Here is an 18,789-nt window from a genome sequence, read left to right on the forward strand (position 1 = left end):
ATCTGCTGCTTGTGCTTTGACTGGTTGGCAGTCCACTAGCATCCCCATCGGGAGCTCTGATGTTAGCTCACCTTGGGGCTTCCTTCTAGCTGAGAGTGATCTCTACAGACAGCAAAAAAAAGTTCCAATTTATCATTGCCCGACGTTCTGGAGGTTTGGTTTAAACAATTTCAAACCAAACCAACAGTGTAGTGGAAAGAACAGTACATCGAATACCTATATACCCTTCACCTAGACTCTCGATCGATTGATCGACCCATCCATCCATCCATCCATTTTAGATTCGCTATGAACATTTTGCCACACAAGCTTTCTGTGTGTACGTACCTACATGTATTTTCAGCTCTTTGGTTTTTTTGTTTTTACCAAACCATTTGTAGGTGAGTTGCAGACATCAGCACTGCCCTTCAAAAGCATATCACCATTATCATCCAGAAATTTCACACTGATATAAAAACATTATCTAAAATACCATCCAGGGCGCCTGGGTGGCTCAGTCGTTAAGCGTCTGCCTTCGGCTCAGGTCATGATCCCAGGGTCCTGGGATCGAGTCCCACATCGGGCTCCCTGCTCAGTGGGAAGCCTGCTTCTCCCTCTCCCACTCCCCCTGCTTGTGTTCCTGCTCTTGCTGTCTCTCTGTCAAATAAATAAATAAAATCTTTAAAAAAAAAATACCATCCAGATTAACATTCCCCACCTCAGCCCCCCACTGTCACCCAAAACCCTTTATAGTTGTCTTTTTTAGATCCAGGATCCAATCAAGTATTATAGGTTGCACTTGGTTGCCATGTCTCCACATTCCTTTACTCAAGAACCATTTTTGTTTCTTGGGACAGTGGCATTTTTGTTTCTTGGGACAGTGTTTTTGTTTCTTGGGACGGTGGCATTTTTGAAAAGTCCAGACTGGTTAACAAGCAGAATGTCCCAATATCTGGATTTATCTGCTTCCCCCTCCCCCTCTCATGATTAGATTCAGGTTATAAGATTTTGGCAAAAATACTTGATAGGCAATATCATGTACCTTCTATTACATCACATTAGGAGGCCTACCCTTCCAGTCTGAGCTACGGTCAGAACCGGAAGCACTGGTGTGGAGTCATTACCTCCGTCTGCTGCGAGAGCTGAGAAAGAGTAACACCCCAGAAGCAATGAGCACCTCAGCACCCAGACCATGGATTCTTATTTCCCAGTTTAAAAAAAAAAAAAAATACCCAGGGCCACTCAGAGATATTAAGTGCAAGGTGGGCTCTTCTGTTCCAGAAAGAAATGAAGTGCTAAAAAGAAAAAACAAACAAACAAACAAACAAACAAAAAAAACTGACGGGTTATGTCAAAAGGACACAGAGCCAGTTTGAAGGGGCTCCCACTGGCTGTATTTTGAACAATTTGAACATAAAAAAAATTGACAGTAGGAAAGAACTCATGAGCCCAAATTGCTACTTTAAAAAATGTAGGGGAGGGGCGCCTGGGTGGCTCAGATGGTCACGCGTCTGCCTTCAGCTCAGGTCATGATCCCAGGGTCCTGGGATCGAGCCCCATATCGGGCTCCTGGCTCAGCGAGGAGCCTGCTTTTCCCTCTCCCTCTGCCTCTCTCCCTGCTCATGCTTTCTCTCTGTCTCAAATGAATAAATAAAATCTTTAAAAAAAAAAAAAATGTAGGGGAGGGGTCCCTGGGTGGCTCAGTCAGTTAAGCATCTGACTCTTGATTTCAGCTCAGGTCTTGATGTCAGGGTCATGAGTTCGATGTAGGGGAGAGGTAAAGGAAAAGCTTTTCTTTCAGATGAATGCCAGAAAATGATCATAGAAGGAACTGCAGAATTAGAAAGTCACATTGTACAACCATCAGTGTAATAATTGATTATGACCCATCCATGGATGCTAAAACCACTGGGTGGAAGATTGCTGGTCTCCAAGTATGACACCCAGATTCCTTATTATTTAACAGAAAAGGGTACCCTTGTAGCGGAGGGATCTGATGAAAATACCTGAACTAGGTGATCAAATGTATTATCCCCAATAATGGACAATCGGAAGATACTCGAGGTAAGCAGCTCCTTGCTGACCTCCTCTCTCCATCCCAACCCACAGACCAGCTACATCAGCTGCATCACCTGCCATGTGCCCGAGCTGGATCCAAATCCCACAGCCAAGATTTTATTTTATAGAAATTACCTCTGAGTAATACCTTTTCCTTTCAGCAAGCAGCTAGGTCCAGCTCCTTGCTGGCAGCCCCACACTGATTATTATATCCCACAAGCCTGTCTGCCAATGGGAAAAGCATCCCTATAAAGCCTTTGGGCAATCAGTAGTGGGCTACCTGCTCTGCCCCCTTTCCCAGCAGTGACAAAGAAAAGTCAAGGGTCACTGTGAACCTCGGGGTGAGGCCCGGAGTTCAGGCTAGGAGACTGATGCCCTATCCTTGAAAACACAACCAACTGGAACTTAAAATCCTCCTGTTTGAAAAAGAGATATTTAACCTTACTACATGACCCCTAAGAACAGTACAATCTGTGAACTATGAGGACTATAGCCCGGATTTCTTGAAAACGGAAATAAATTTCCCTCCGGCTCTCCCCACCTCACACTCCAAATTCTCTGAGTCCTGGACTGTGCGAGCTTCCTAAACACACCATGCCCTTCCCCGGCGCTGCATCTTTATCTGAAATGTCCTCCTGGCTTCCCTGTCACTGGCTACACGGAGCCGTCTGCAGCTTCCGCAGGGTGGGTGAGGCATGGCTCACCCCAGCTCCCGCTGCACTTAGAGGTACCTGGCAAAACAATGAATCGTGGATCACTACATCAAAAACTAACGATGTATTGTATGGTGACTAACATAACATAATAAAAAAAAAAAGAAAAATAAATAAAGGCACCTGGCATACCCACCCGGTCGTCCCTTTTTTATGTCTTAATCCATCCCCCCACCCCACAAAGACCACACATTCCACAATAAGGGCCATGTCTTAATTATCTTTGCTTCCTTGGCACCTTGAGAGAGCCGAAGACATGCTCAATAAGTATATAATGAATGGGTGAATCGAAGAATCAATGATTGTTACCCAAAGCTGAGTCTCACCGCCTTGACTGTGTAGGCTCCACGCTCATAAGATGGAAAAACACACAGAGGGAATATTATTGCTTCATCACAATACCGTGATGACCAGTCTCGATGGCCGGGGTGGTGAGACACGGGCACCGAACTGCAAACTGCCCTAAAAGGCAGACCGTTTGCTGCAAGGAGCCTCAGATCCGGCCCCGAGCCTTCCCCTCCCCCTCGGAACTCACAGGAGAACTTCGATCTCCAAGCCAAATTAACCACCCAGAGTATTTGAGAAAAATGAGATTCTTCTGCAGAATAATCTGTTTGTGGGAGACATGTGTTCCTGGAGCAGCTGTAAAGCATGATATTTTTTCCATTTACTTACAACATTAAATTGAAAATTTGTTTCCATGAGGGAATTCTTTTTTTTTTTTACCATTCCTCCAAAAACCAAATAAAAAAGCACCAAGAATGTAGAAAACCTATTAAAATCGCCTATTGAAAGAAATAAAAATGACACTGTTCAGATAACATCAGCACCACTGCCCAGAGGCAAAAAAATAAAAATATACCACTAAAACGGAGGCCTTTCCCATAAATACCATACTGATCTAGAAAGGAAACTCATCTCTGATTTCAAAAGGCTGATTTCTGTTTTACTTTATTTACTTTTATTTACTTTACTTTGGGAATTATGTTCAATTTGAGCGATTCTGCACAGGTAAAATGGAGCTGAGCTAATCTAACCATCAACACAGCTGCTCAGGGGTTAAGTGCATTTTTGAAGATAACACTTGCATTTGGACATAAGCTCTGCTCGTTATGGTTCGTTGTTTACACCTGCATTCTCATTAAAGCCAGGCTGCTTCCGCCATTCCATCTGGGCCCTTTACTGGAACTCTTCTTCCTCTGCCTGTCAAATAACTGCGGTTCTCAGTTCCCTTCTCCACGATTACCGTTTAGCACCCACCTAATCAAGCATTTAATTTTGCATGCACTTGGATTGTCCATTAATTCCTTCATGAGTTCCTTTTTTGCTCCCCTGGTTTTAATCTCTCATTGGGACCTTCTGTACCCTCACAGACCCTGTGGAGTGCTGAACAGGGGTTTGGTGAATATTTATGGGTTTGCTATTTATTCAAAAGAAGACTCTTTAATTAATATGAGAGAATGGGGAGGTTCACAGCCTCGGGACTGAAAGCAAGGGTCAGACGCGGATTCAAGCTCCAGCACCGTCGCTTTCTACCTTATAACTTGGAACAATGTCTTCCTTTCTCTCAGCTCATTTGCACATCTCAAAATTGAGGATAATAATAGCACTTTATGGCATTGTTTGAGGGGTCAATGAAACAAGGAATAAAAAGCACTTAGCACAAAGAAAGGTCCAGTCTCATGAACAGTAAGTACATACCAAGCACCCAATGCGTGGTAGCTATTGTTATTGAAGACATGCCTCCCGACAAATCTGTGCCTGAACTATTGGGTTAGGAGGCTGGGCAGGTCATGCAGGAGAGGGAGTGGTTGGCAGCTTCTGCTTTGCTTTGTATCCCCGGCAGTCTTTTCATACTGGATTAAGTCTGGTGTCTTCTCTTTGGCTCTTTAAAATAATTTCTAGTGATCACTACAGGTACACAGATATATATATATATATTTTTTTTTTACAAATTTACCAGGTAGTATTTAAAATGTATCTACTTTGAGGGGCACCTGGGTGGCTCAGTCAGTTAAGCATCTGCCTTCACTCAGGTCAGGATCCTGGGGTCCTGGGATCGAGTCCCGCATCGGGCTCCCTGCTCAGCTTGGGGGGGGGGGCGGTTGTCTGCCCCTCGCCCCAGCTCATGCTCTCTCTCACTCCTCTCCCTCAAATAAATAAATAAAATCTTAAAAAAAAAAAAATGTGTCTACCTTGATACTTACCCTATGGATATAAAGAAATATTAATATTTCTTTAGGAGGACTGGGTGAAGGGAACCCTGTACTACTTCTGAAATTTTTTTTTTATTTGTACCATGAGCTCTACTTGTTATGGTTTATTATTTATATTTGTGTTCCCACTACATTAAAGTTAATTCTGATTCTGATTATCTAAAATTACTCTACATTAGGAGTTTAATACAAATGATTACCTATTAGTTACCTCCTTGAGTTTTGCTTTCCATACTTAGGATTACATTTCCTTCACACAAATAACAACCATATTTTAAACATAGATTTGCTATGGATTGAATTATGTGTCCTCCCAGAATTCATATGTTGAGCCCCTAACCCCTAAGGTAATGGGAACCCCTGGCCCCTTGAATATGGGGCCTTGTGGAAATAATTAAGTCATGAGAGTGTGTCTTTTAGACACACCAAAGCGCTTGCTTCCTCTCTCTTTCCATCCCCAAGTGAAGACGCAGCTAGACAACCACCTACGAACCAAAAAGGAGAGTCCTCACCAGGAACCAAATTAGCAGCACCTGGATCTTGGACTTCCCAGCTTCCAGAACCGTGATCAATAAATGTTTGTGTTTAAGCCACCCGGTCTATAGTATTTATGACAGCATCCAGAACTAAGACAACGTCCCAGTTCTTATTGATACTAACACTGAAATACCTTAATCTCTACTTATTAGCAATTAAACATTTAACTATTAAATGTACCACCTGCTTGACTTTGGGCCAGCCACATAATTTCTTGGTGCCTTCATCTCTAAAGTAAGGATAATAAAGTAAACTTCCAGCTAGGTTTAGAGAACTATGCGACGTGCTCAGAAAGTGCCCCTTTTGTGGGGACCACTCGTGTCGGCTGCTGTTGCCACTGTTATTAAACTCTTGCTGGATTCATATCCACAGAGTGGAGCTGTATCTATGCAAAGCACTTTAGACGGATTCTCAAGACGCCTGGCCTAGACTGTTGCTCTAAGTTAGACCCGTTGGCTTTTACATGTGGAAGATCTATGTCTACTTCAGTGAAGGGTGCTGTCTCCTAGGCTGATTCTGCAGAGTCATGAATCAACTCTTGGCCATGGCGGGGCAATGAGCATACAGGTCCGAGGACAACACTCCTCATTGTGCTGCAGGACGAGGCCTGACCTTCCTCGTCCGTGTACCATATGCCCCCACAGGGCCTGGGGTGTCTGGGGCTATGAGCTTCTCGAGGCTCAGAGAAGACCGTGGAAAACTCAAGCAGCACTGTATGGTTGCGGCTTTTATTATGGGAGAAGGCACGGCGCAGGTCCAGTGTGCTTTGCTGTATTCAGAAATAACATGAATGAGGGCTGAGCCTTTAGAAACTCTCGCCAGGGCATTCTTGTCTAGCAGTGAGCTCTGCCCCTCACCATTAAGCTCCGACCGGTCCCCCATGAGGTCTATTATACTGCCCACAGCAGCAGCTTGATAGCAGAGAAAAAACAGGGAAATGTTTAGCCAATAGGCCTTCTAACTTTCTGCTTCCAAATCCCTTGCCGCATACTGCTTTCTGGTCATTTTCTCCCAAGCTGCACGCTCCCTGCCCCCCATACAGGACTTTGACCAGGTGGGAGCCTCAGCAGAGAAGAGAACGAGCGTAAGGCTGGGGCCCTGGCTGCCGGCCCGGAGGACAGAGCGGACCCCACCGACAGCGTCAGTCCAATGTCAGTCAGTCCCTGCTTCCCACCCCCGCCTCCCCCCCGGCACCAGGGGACAATATGCCAGCCAGGCCATCAGACCCCAACCCACAGGGCAGTTAGGACTCTACTGGAGTAGGTGGGAGGTCGGCGTACAGAGCAGTCTCCAGGGAGACGTGTCCATGGGAAATCGGTGGCTCTGAGTCTGAGCGGCCCCGAGGACAACGATGAGCCCCTGCCTCGGCGTCAACCTGGCCTCAACCCGAGTGCCCATGGAGAAGCTGCGCGGCGAGCATGCCTTACCAGTGACATGGAGCTTCTCATCAGTGACCTCCGCCTTCAGGTAGATGCGGCCCCGCTTCTCCGTGTGGTCCATCCCGCAGAGGCTGGGCACGTTTATCACACACTGCTTGTGCACATTCATGTCACAGGCTGTGGAATCGGGAAAGCGAGGGGTGAGGCTGACAGATGGGCTCAAGCCACCGCTTCCTCAGTGTTGTGGTGTGTGAGCACAAGTGAAAATGAGCTACCCTCTAACTCGATACTTTGCTATAATGTTTTTGGTGACTCGGAGAACTGTTAGCAGATGTCTTTATAACACAGGCTTCATGTGAATGACAATATCCTTAAAATACCTGTGCCATATTTTCCAGTCGTAACTGAAGCAAAATCCCCCTGGGCCTGCTTTTCCATGCTTCAAATATTTAACACTATGCAAAATTCACACAGGTAAATGCATACGAAGCACAGGCTAATAAACATCTCATGTATGCAGAGGCAAATTATATGCAAATTTTAAACAGAGGCTATTTTTTTGCCAAGGAATTTCTTATGCCCTTCTGAGCTTACCATTCAGGGAAGAATGAGACTTTGTGGATCGAGTACAGGAAATTCATAAAATTTCTTTCCTTAGTTAACTCTGTCTTTTCAAGAAGGCTTAAGTACATTGCCTTTTTTTTTTTTTTAAGAACTTGTATTTGAGATTTTAAACCTGTCTTCAAATATTTAAATATTATTCTAAGTAAAACAAATACACGCCTGGCATGATAAGCCATTCCTTACCAGGTGACATTACGTGGGTGAGACAGGGAGGAATAAAAAGATCAGTCTCAGCGCAGTGAACCAAAGAAACCCTGAAAAGAATCCTGCGTGAACACAAACATAAGACTCTGTGTAGGCGTTCTAGCCCTACTGTCCTTGTACCTTCAGGCTTCCCAAAGGGGCCATGGCCACTGGAATCCTCACACAACCTCGACAGGATGCTACAAGGCTCTTCTGTAACCTTCAAGGTGGAGCCTTCACACTCAAACGAGTGTTTTTTGAGTGTTTAACGTGGTGAAGTAAATTGCAAAAAGCATCGCAAATAACGTGTATTTGCTATGATTCGATACAGGAAGGATAATGCGCACAATGAGGAAAAAACCATCCGCTGCTTCACACACGTGGATTCTGTTTAGGTTTCTATTTCCAAAGCTAACCATTCCAAATCGTGCACTGCCTCGATGCAGCCCATATAAAGGCTTCTTGACAAGGTGGGCCGTTGACAGGAGGTGTGTTCACCAACTCCTATCTTGAAGTGCTGGGGCAGAATTACAACTTCAAAGAAATTAATGCCAGCCTCTCTGCAAAGGAGAAGCGCCGCGGGGAGGGGAGCATGGGAGGCGGGAGCACCCTGGGTGGAATTCTTGTCTTGGCTGCACCATGAGCGGCTTTTCGATCTTGGGAAGCTCAAGCGTTCTCTCTGATTCTGTCTCCTGCTCTGCAAACCAAGAGGCTGGTCTGGACAAGGGGCTGCTCACGTCTTTCCCCTACCAAGCAGAGCTGTATATGGTATTCTAACCCTGCAATGTGTGAAGGCACAGGGAGAGGTTCCCTGTCTGCAGAAGTGAAGTGAAGGGGTTGGGCTCCTGGCACCTATCTGCTTACCTGCCTCCCTTGAGGAAGGAGCATGGGCAGCAGCCCCAGAAGCCCTATGACTCCGAGAAAAAGAGTTTAAAACAAAACACGACAAAACAAAAAGCACTAGTCTGGGTCAGCGGTTTGCAACACTTTTCTTTTTTTTTTTTTTAGTAATGGAACCCATTTTTCAAATAAAATCTTAAGCAGCGTCCTAACATATAAACCAGATGAGTGTTACTTCATCAGCAAAAACTTAGTTAATAAATGTGAACTGATACCATTTATTTATTACAAAGACATGCATGGATCGCCAATAAAGCCCTCTGACCCAAACAAAATTTTGAAACCAGCTGTCTCAGTCCCGCCCTGACAACGTACTTACTTCCGTACTCGGGTGGAGTCGTATAGATCTGTCGCAGGAGAGTACGCAGAAGTGGTAAACACTGCCCAACAACATGCAAGCTGGTGGACTCCTCGGTTAGGCGGAAATGGCGGGAGAAACGTGATTACACGTCCTGCCCAACGAGTGAAGCTGGTAACAGGGTCTCCGCCATCACCTCCAACTTGTCAAGCTCAAGTGTGTAACACATTCAAGGGTTCACATGTGTTCCATGGTTTTAAAAGAGTTCAAAGGTAGATTTACAAATGCACTTAGGATTTGCACTTGTAGAACCCCTGAAAACCGTGTCTTTGGAGTCTGAGGGTTTCTCAAAACACAGAAAATGACTGGCCTGGATCATCACAAACGTTTCGTTTAGGCTATTAAATTGGACAGCTTTCTAAGGCGAAGGACCGCTGTGTGCTGACAAATATCCATATGCTCTATAATGTTCACTTAATCTTGGTTCTTATATACATGCTATCTTTGCTCCATGTAGAATACACATAGAAAGCTTTTGGCCATAAATAGCAGTACTTAATGAATGGCAACATATTGATATTTCCGTTACACTTCCCTGTCTACTAGAAAAACAGGTTCAGTAATTACCTTTTTATGCCCTGAAAGTATACATCGTTATTTAAACACATAAATGGCCTGGGGAATCTCATAAGAATTATCAAAGCAAAGAGTATCCAGAGTTGTTTTTCTTTCTACCTGCTACTTGATGATGATACACACAGAACAAAAAAGGGAGAATGGAGGGGCTGATGCCTTTCTTGTCCGTGGCCTTCAGTGATTTCATCTCTAACTGGACTGAAATTTGGTCCATCTACAAACACGCAGCCAGGCGAGTGAACTTCAGATGTCTGATTTTTATTTTCATCGTAGTTTCAGTTTTAAGGAGAGCCTACTGGATTTTTCCACAGTCCACCCACTAATTAGAGACACAGGAAGATAATGACTATGGTTGCTTAGCTTATTTTGAAGCCTAACCAAATGTGGAATCTGGAGGTGGGGATTCTTCGTTCAACACATGGCATTTGCTTTGGGGTTGGACTAGCCTGCATTTTACAGTGACTGAAGACTTCTAACACACACACACACACACACACACACACACACAAAACCCATGACAGCACTAACTTCATTTATAAATCAGGTGGGGTTGTTTTTTTGTTTTTGTTTTTGGTTCACAATTAGGCAAGTAAGGAGTTTAATAAATTAGTACTTTGACAGTAGAGAGGTCCTACACTTTTTTCGGTGTGGTATATATTTGAACAAGTTCTTTTTATTGATGAGTTGATGCTGAAAGGGTAGTGAAGCTGAGGTGCTCTGTAAACCCTGGGCATAAGCTGCAGAGCCTCACCATCTACTGGAAAAGAAAACTTACTTACTGTCACATTTCATCCCTTGATGAATAAGTCCATACAGCAAGGACCCACAGTGATCACAAAAGGTGGGGCTTCCGTAGGTGTGGATTTTAAACTTGTGCTTGCTTCTGGGGTCCTGCGGGGAGAAGAAGCACATTGTTCATTCCATCATCAAAGGAACACATCTTTGGACTGAGCCAAGGTCAGGCCCCACCACTGCCCCCCCTCCCCGTGTCAAGGTTCGATAGCACAAGGCTATGTGCCATTCTCTGGGATAATACAACCGGTGGTGGCGACTTTGCCACATCATGTTTTAAAAGGCTGCCCATTTTGGGTCATACAATAAATACCCGTGTTTTCTCTCTTTACGGGGTGTAATTTGCACACACCAGGGTTTCCAGCAATGTTGCCGCTTTGGGAGGTAGAGTCATAAAACTGCTTGAGGGCAGGCGTGGTGTTTTAGATGCCGTAATACTGAGGTATCTCTGGTGCCCAGCACAGGCTGCAGCAGAGGATAGACACGAAATCAGGGCATATTTTTGAAGCTGAACTGAGTGACCCTGGATCCGCTCAGTGGAGTTGGGGTGATCTCCTTTTGGGCAAGTTTTCTAGAAATATAGTATTCAGACCAGATATGCACCCAAGCCAACAGAGACCTCTTCCTGCTTCTGCACTATTTCCAAAGCATCATATGCATTTGCATGGGCAAACTCCAGGATAATCAGGTGAAAATTGGAAAACGATCTGAAAGTACACTTCCCATAGCCCCCTGCTGCAATTTCATTACCTTCCCTAGCATAACATACAAATTACTGAAGGTACAAGACAGCTTTCTCTCAAGTAGCCTTTTTGTTCATCAATTCACAGATTACAGATAAGGAAATAAACATTATACATAGCAGAGTGTCGTAACCAAAGAGCACAGACTCTGCAGTCAGATTGCCTGGGTTCAGTCCCATGGCTACCACCTCCCAGAAGCGTGACCTTGGACAAATAACTTATCCTTTCTGCCTCATCTGTAGACTGGGAAATTAACAGCGCTTATCTTACGTGGCTGTTATGAGGACAAAACAAGTCAGTCCTACTAAATGCTTAGGTGGACCCATCTATGTCGATTAGTGCCTCTGTTTCTTGGACCTCTGTTTACTAATATGCAAAAGTGGAGGGTTGAGCCGAAAGACCTTTATGTCCTGCTTGAAATATAAAACAATTTCATTCCTCAAGTCCGTATCAGGACACTTCCTTATTAAATTCCTCCTCCTGAATCATTCTAATTTTGTGGCCCAAATCAGCTGTAAATACAGAGCTGCCATTAACTGAATTAAGGAAGATAACAGAGGAGCAGGGTTTTGGTGAAGGGCCGGAGACTAACACCTCCACTGTGACATGGTGAGCCTGACTTCTCCTTTAGTCTAGTGTTTCTTACGTGTAAAGATACACGAAGAAAGCTACTCTTGGCTTTTGACCTTCTAAGAGCCTAGGTGCTCGTGGTTTGAGAGAATTTCAGAGGTGATTTTGATTTTATAAGGTGATTCATCTTTTGGTTGACTTTGAAACCTAAGTTTCATATCCAAGCCACATATGCCAATGAATTATACAGCTGACCTTGACCAATGTGGGGGTTAAGGGCATTGACACCTATTTCCCCACAGTTGAAAATCCACGTATCACTTTTGACTCCCCAAAAACTTAACTACCAATAGCCTACTGTGGACTGGAAGCCTTAAGGAGAACATAAAACAGTCGATTAACACATATTTTGTATTCTGTATGTAGTACATACTGTAGCCTTATAATGAAGCTAGAGAAAAAAACGTTAAGAAAAACATAAAATACATTTAATGTAGCGTACAAAATCCAAGTGTACGTGGATCCATGCATTCAAATCTATGTTGTTCAAGGGTCCACTGTAATTACTTTTTAAAGTCATGAATTTTAAAATCCTGGAAAATTTCAATCATGCAGAATAGTATAGAGATATTAAACAAAACATGTAAGCACCATTCAGACTTGATAAATGTTAGCATTCCCCCCGATTTTTCATTGTTTGATTATCTTCGTTCTACAGAGACATTAGTGACCTTCAAAGTCATGTGGTCAGTGAATAGTCAAGATAGGATTTGACCAATATCTGCATCTTTAACACTGATTCCCACCCAAGGGCTTTAAAAACATCCATCCGGAATGAAGATTTGGCTCTTAACTTTTTTTTAAACAAAGTTTTATATTTTTAACACATTTTTTTAGATTTTATTTGAGTGTGCGCCCGCGCATGCGCGAGAGAGTGTGCATGTGTGCGAGAGGGTGCGCACACACGAGAGAGCACAAGCAAGGGGGAAGGGCAGAGGGAGAGGGAGAAGCAGACTTCCTGCTGAGCAGGGGCCACCCCCCCCACCTCCTGGTGCGGGGCTCAATCCCAGGACCCCAGGATCATGACCTGAGCCAAAGGTAGACACTTAACCAACTGAGTCACCCAGGCGCCCCAACACAACATTTTTTAAAACAAGTCTACCACCTGTTTTGTAAATAAAGTTTTATTGGAACACAGCTTTGCTTGTTCATTTACATATTTTCTGTGGCTACAATGGCAGAGTTGAGTAGACAGAGCCCACAAAGCCTAAAATATGGCTACAAAGCCTAAATTATTAGCGATCTGGCCCTTACAGAAAACCTTTGCCAATCTCTTCTGGACCATGGTTTTCTCTATATGGCACCAGCACCACCTGGAACTTGGCGGAAATGATTTAGCCCCTACCCAGACCAAATGACTCAGAAACCCTGTGAGGCCTCAAGCTGCATGTTTCAACAAGCCCTTCAGGTGATCCTAACGTTGGCAGGTACACTGAAGACTGAGAGCCACTGCTAGAGAAGGTTATTTGACAAATATCTAGTAAGTGCCTACTGGGTACGAGGTGTAGGTGTGTGTGAATGATTAGCAGTATTGAGTTGGGTCATCAGTTTACTTTCTAAATGTCCCTTAGGGTGTGAAAAATCAACGCCATCCTTGGGAGATTATTTTCCTTAGTGAGGAGTAGCTGTGAGTACAGGCTTAAGTACAGGCTTAGCCTTTCACCATTAGAGCATTGCACCAATCTTTCCAATATCCCAGATATTAGGCCGAATGTTGAGGGCACAGGACAGCATCAGTATCCATTAAAAGTCCCCATGTTGACAGCAAAGGTTACGTCCGACCCTGCGGAGGGCAAAGAGGATGCCAGGGGAAAGGAAGCAGCCAGCTTCCCCTGCAGAAGCAAGGCATCAACAAGTGGCACTAAATGAATAAACATGGCAGCTCACACACAGCCCTCTGGAGCCTGGGTGGGCCAGGCAGCTCCAGGGCGGCTGTCCTGCCAGTTGGTTGTCACACAGATCTCTATGAATGTGGCACATGGGCAACTCGCTTCACTTTTCAGGAAAATCTAAGTCTTACTCATCCGATCCCCATATGGCATCTTCAGGCCCCAACCGTTTGGAGGTGTAGGAAGAGAGCAAACCGTTACTTCCACCTCCTATAGAAGTCTGGAGAATGACCAAGCCTTGGAGTCCTCATGCTCCAAAATCACGAGTGGCCAAGGATCATGCCTATGTTAACGAGAATAACAGTAACACAATAATGGTAACACCCTTTTGTTGATCTTCAAGTGCATGCAGGTGCTTTACCATGCCCATGACCTCTCCTACAAAGAGAGCATCTCCCAGGATTCTGGAGACCTGTGGTCAGACTCTAGTCTTGACACAAACTCAACAACTTTGGACAAGTCATGTCACTTACTTACAGAGCAGAAATAAAACCAGTCTGCCTATGTCATAGCCTGGGGGTGGGGCCTATCTTCGGGAACGTATGAGACAGGGCTTTGCAACCCAAAAACCCCTAGACAAATACAAGATTATTACAATTATATTATCCTTGGAAGTAAAGTCCAAGATGCCCAAGGTTGTCCAATGATACTTTAGTGACTTGGGTCAGAATGGGAAGGAAGGAAGAGGAAAGCTGATCAACTTTGGGGCTCACGGGTGGCTGGAGTGGAGGCCAAGTTGGCAAGGAGGCAGGGGACTTCCTCTAGGGTCCTGAGTTCCTGTCCTCTGCTCTAGAGTGGCCTTCCCAGGCAAGTGCCCCGTGCTGGGTGGTGAACTGTGAAACAGCCTGCCAACCCAACCCGCCTGTTCTCCGCTCCCACCCTAAGGATGGCTCATCTCTGTCTCCACGGAAATGGAACTCAGGAGTACAGACATGCATTTCCAGTCGAATTAATCTCACCTTGTCTGACAAAAGAAACCACAGTGTTAGCTAAAGAGCTAGGACTTACAATGATTTACAGAAGCAACTGTCCTGAAAAGCTCCCAGGTTCTTTTTGTTCCTATCCATAGCTGCTAACTAGTGGTGTGCTTTACTCCTTTGGGCTCTGATTTCCTCATCGGGAATCTGAAGGGACTAGGTCAGCACTTTCAAAGGGGTAGATTCCCCAGGGCCATCCAGCTGTCAGGAGGTGCCCAAGGGCTGCTGAGGGCGAGGGAGGGAAGCCAGTGCTAAAATACCAGTATGAAAACAACCAGATGAGAGGATCTCTTTGATTCTGTCTTGCTTCTAAAAAGAAAACAAGCTTTTAATTTTTATTCTGATATAATTTAAGACTCACAGCCATTTGTAAAAATAGTGTGGACTGTTCCCATATATGCTTTAGCCGGCCTTCCCCAGTGATCACATCTCACATAACCACAGCACACTGGCAAAACCAGGACCCCCACACCATGACAAGGGCCTTAACACACACTTCAGGGTGTCCCCAGATCGCGCACACGTAATTCCAATGCGTGTATTTTTTTTTTTTTTTAGATTTTATTTATTTATTTGACAGAGAGAGACACAGCGAGGGAGGGAACACAAGCAGGGGGAGCAGGAGAGGGAGAAGCAGGCTTCCCACTGAGCAGGGAGCCCGATGCGGGGTTCCATCCCAGGACCCTGGGACCATGACCTGAGCCGAAGGCAGACGCCTAACGACTACCACCCAGGCGCCCCTCCAATGAGTGTATTCTATTGTACAGCTTATGAACTAAATACACTGTTTACTGAACAGGGAATGCACTAATATTTGCTGGGTAAATACCACGAATTCAAGCAAGCCACCACCCAAGGAGTGTCTACTGCGATTTATCAAATACATAACCCACTGGATCTCGGGACAGGGTCGTGGGAGGAATCGTCCAAAGATTGTTCTGAAAAGTAGAATCAGAATGCTCTTCTCCAAGTAAAGAAAACATGTGTTATTTCCAAACCTTTCTGACCAGCTTTTCAACACCAAATGATTTCAGGGCACAGGCTGAGCGAGCGCTCACCCAAGTGACGGTGCCAGCCAGGGGTCGTGGCCACTGAAAGTGTGTAAGTCACGGGCTTTTCAACTGGTGTGCGTAACCCAGTGTTCTTCTGGCTGTGCCCTCCACCTGGCCCAACCATCTTATGCCAAGACCCCACACATCAAAACACCAAACACGGTCATAACAAAGCTGCTTCCTCCTCCCAGAAGCCTCTCCAGACTCTCCAGCACCAGGCACACTTTTCTTCTTTCCTCTGGCCTTCCAAAACACGTGACTTTGGTCTTTCTTATGGCACTTCCACATCCTGCTACTTAGGAGGTTATTACTCTACCTCCTCTTTCGTGTTTCCTTCATTTATCACACACACCCACACATCAGAGACACACACACCTGAAGGACATGCACCAGAGTCCAAGGGATGGTCCTAAAGCTCCCTGCTGAATTTGCAGCTGGACCAGAACCAAGGCTAGAATAAAGTTTTAGTAGTAACCTTCTCTCCGAGCTTCCTGGAAACTGGAGCAGAAAGGGAAAAGAAACATACTGAAGTCCTCTAGGACTGCAAAGCCACCTGGATGCCCCAGACAGGCATCTGTCTCATTTTCCTCTAAAACCATTTGTCTCCCACATGGTGAACCTTCAGTGACTGTGTACGGAGTCTTCAACAGAGCATAGTTTTACCACTATTCACCTGAGGATTCTAGATAAAGTTATCCCACATATTAGTTATGGTAATCTGGCCTCACTTTAGGACCACAAAGCAATGGCTGGTATACTGCAAGCCTTCACTATTACCACGTTAGTAACATTTCCCCATTTAATGCAATACATGTAAATCTTTTTTTTTTTTTTTTTTTTACTTCCCTAGACACTGGCAGCCTCTCATTAAGTGGAGTATGAAACCTACTGTCACATGTCACAAGCCTGACATATGATAATGAAAGGGGGAGCCATTCAGCTCCGATGTTTCTGTCGTAGACGCGGTTGGGGAGAGAAAAAGAAGTCTCTGACTCAACCAATTTTCATAAGCACGAATGAAGTCTAACCCACAAATCTAAATCTAGACCTCTTAGAGGAAAGTAAGAAATGAAAACTTCAAGTTCTACCGAAAGCATCTGCTGGTCTGTTTCTCATATCTTAGTTTTATAATACAGCAACTTAATTAGCTTTCCTTGGAGACATTGCTCTACATTTCTACCAGGACTTGTCAGTCTTTTGTCAAAATCATCACAGCCACCGTCATTATGCAATGTGCTAAAAATAAATCCAAGGGTCTGTGCTGCACAAAATTTTTATACTAATGAAGCCTTAAATGTCCTAGATGCCTTCTTGTCGTGTTGTCTATAACCATCTGGAAGGTGTGCTCGAGGTAAACTTTAAATGGTGGCCTTCAAGGCTGGCGTCCACCAATGCATAATGTGAAATCTCCAGAGGGTTTAAAGCTCCCCACACACCCGGAGGGAGGCAGTCAATGGTGCCTTTTGATGTTTACATTTGAACAGACATCATTTCAAATGCCCTTTTAATTTGATGAGTAAAATAATGGCAGGCTTTTGGCTAGAGGTCAGCCTGCCTTGAATTTTCCACCCATATTTGAATGCCTCTGAAATGCCCCACAGGTTTCTCACAGAGCACCAAATGGTTGTCATTGAGGGCCAGAGTTCAGACTTTTAAGAGTTTCTGGAAAAGACTCTGTTTTTAACCGAGCGAAGCCTGCAGGGTAACTGCCTTAATCGCCGAGAGCAGTGTGGCTCCTTCAAGCTGCTCCTTCTAAATACCAAAGAAAATTCTCCACTTTCACCATCTGATGTGTTCTCATGAATCATACTTTAAGCCAAGCCTGGGTCTAAATGTCACCCTCATGCTGACTACACAAGCAACACCAAAAACATTGCTCCAAGGGTGAATCTGGCATCATTTCTGAGAACTTAAATTTCTTGGGAAGCAGTTTTTTTTCCCCCCAATAATTTTAAAAATTCCTATTTAAATTCTTTTATGTTGAGAGTATTCGTTTATGAGAGAGTATTACCAAACCAGATCCTATGAGCAGGGTGATTTTATGTGACTTGGATATCACCATAATTATTACATTGGACACCATGTACTGAGCAAAGCTCCCACATCCCTTCCCGGGCTGTAGGGATAAGCCTGGTCAACTGTATTTGGGTGTAGGGAATGCCTTTGATTACACTGGTCTTGTTGCCTGTACTAAGGAAGAACCAAAGAACTTCCATTTCTGGTGAGTTAATTTTTGATCTTAATGTAACCCTACTTTATTCTGATGAATAACATTCATCTTCACAGTTGAACTAACTTGTCAAGCCAGGCTTTGCTAGTAGTAGGATGTCTATGGGTCCTTCGCCCAGTTGTGCAAGATGCTGTAATCATTAAATACAAAGTGGCAAACTCTTTAAAAAAGAGTCCACATAAATCTCTACCTGCAAGACAGTGGCTAAATAAACCATAATATATTTATACCACGGAATACTAGGTAGCAGTTAAAGCAAACGAGGTAGATCTTTTGGTAACAACATGGACAGATCTCCAAGATAGATTGCCTAGTGAAAAGAGCAAGCCACAGAATGGAACATAAAAAATGACATTTACGTAGAAGACAGAATCAAAGACAACCCCCAGATATAGAACAATAATACAGCTTTTCTCTAGATAGATATATAAATAAAATGCCTCTGGGAAAGTGCGGTGACAGATTAGATTCAGAAATGACAGTGAGAGGAGGCTTTATCTGAAAAGAGTTAAAAGTTATAAAGAATGAATTCATACATTATCTATGCAATCCAAATTACCTTGAATCCTAGCTGAATATATTTGGTTATATTTCACCTGGACCATGAGATGCCATGAGAGGGAGAGCTTACACATGTCGAAGAAATTGGGGCACAACTGCTCTATCTGGTGATAAACGGACCGTGTCTATAGCTTCTCCAGCAATCTGCTGGGAAGGTGTCTATATGAGCTCACTATGCAGATATTTGGAACCACTAGCCATCAATAAAATGGAAATCTTAATTGAAAGCTATAATACAACCATCATCTCCCTCCTCGTAATCAATGTTATATGTTGCTATCACCTCAGGACAAAAACTTGACATATAGTCATGTCCTGTCAATTACAGCTTTCCAATTCCAAAAGAATCTTTGATGGCTTAGTATGAACGTCTGGTATTAAAATAAGATGTT

General features: G+C 44.2%; 1 protein-coding gene across 2 annotated transcripts in view; it reads right to left on the reverse strand.

The window, feature by feature from the left end:
* PRKCA (protein kinase C alpha) overlaps positions 1-18,789 on the reverse strand; it is a 391,533-nt gene that overhangs the window by 116,168 nt on the left and 256,576 nt on the right. For both annotated transcript variants that reach the window (XM_036106826.2, XM_078065961.1), the window contains 2 exons: positions 10,303-10,414; positions 6,931-7,059 (listed from right to left, as the gene is read on the reverse strand). In XM_036106826.2, the coding sequence (XP_035962719.1) occupies positions 6,931-7,059; positions 10,303-10,414 (241 nt within the window). The remainder of the gene's footprint in view (positions 1-6,930; positions 7,060-10,302; positions 10,415-18,789) is intronic.

The sequence above is a fragment of the Halichoerus grypus genome, chromosome 2, assembly GCF_964656455.1.
Source record: "Halichoerus grypus chromosome 2, mHalGry1.hap1.1, whole genome shotgun sequence".
NCBI lineage: Eukaryota > Metazoa > Chordata > Mammalia > Carnivora > Phocidae > Halichoerus > Halichoerus grypus.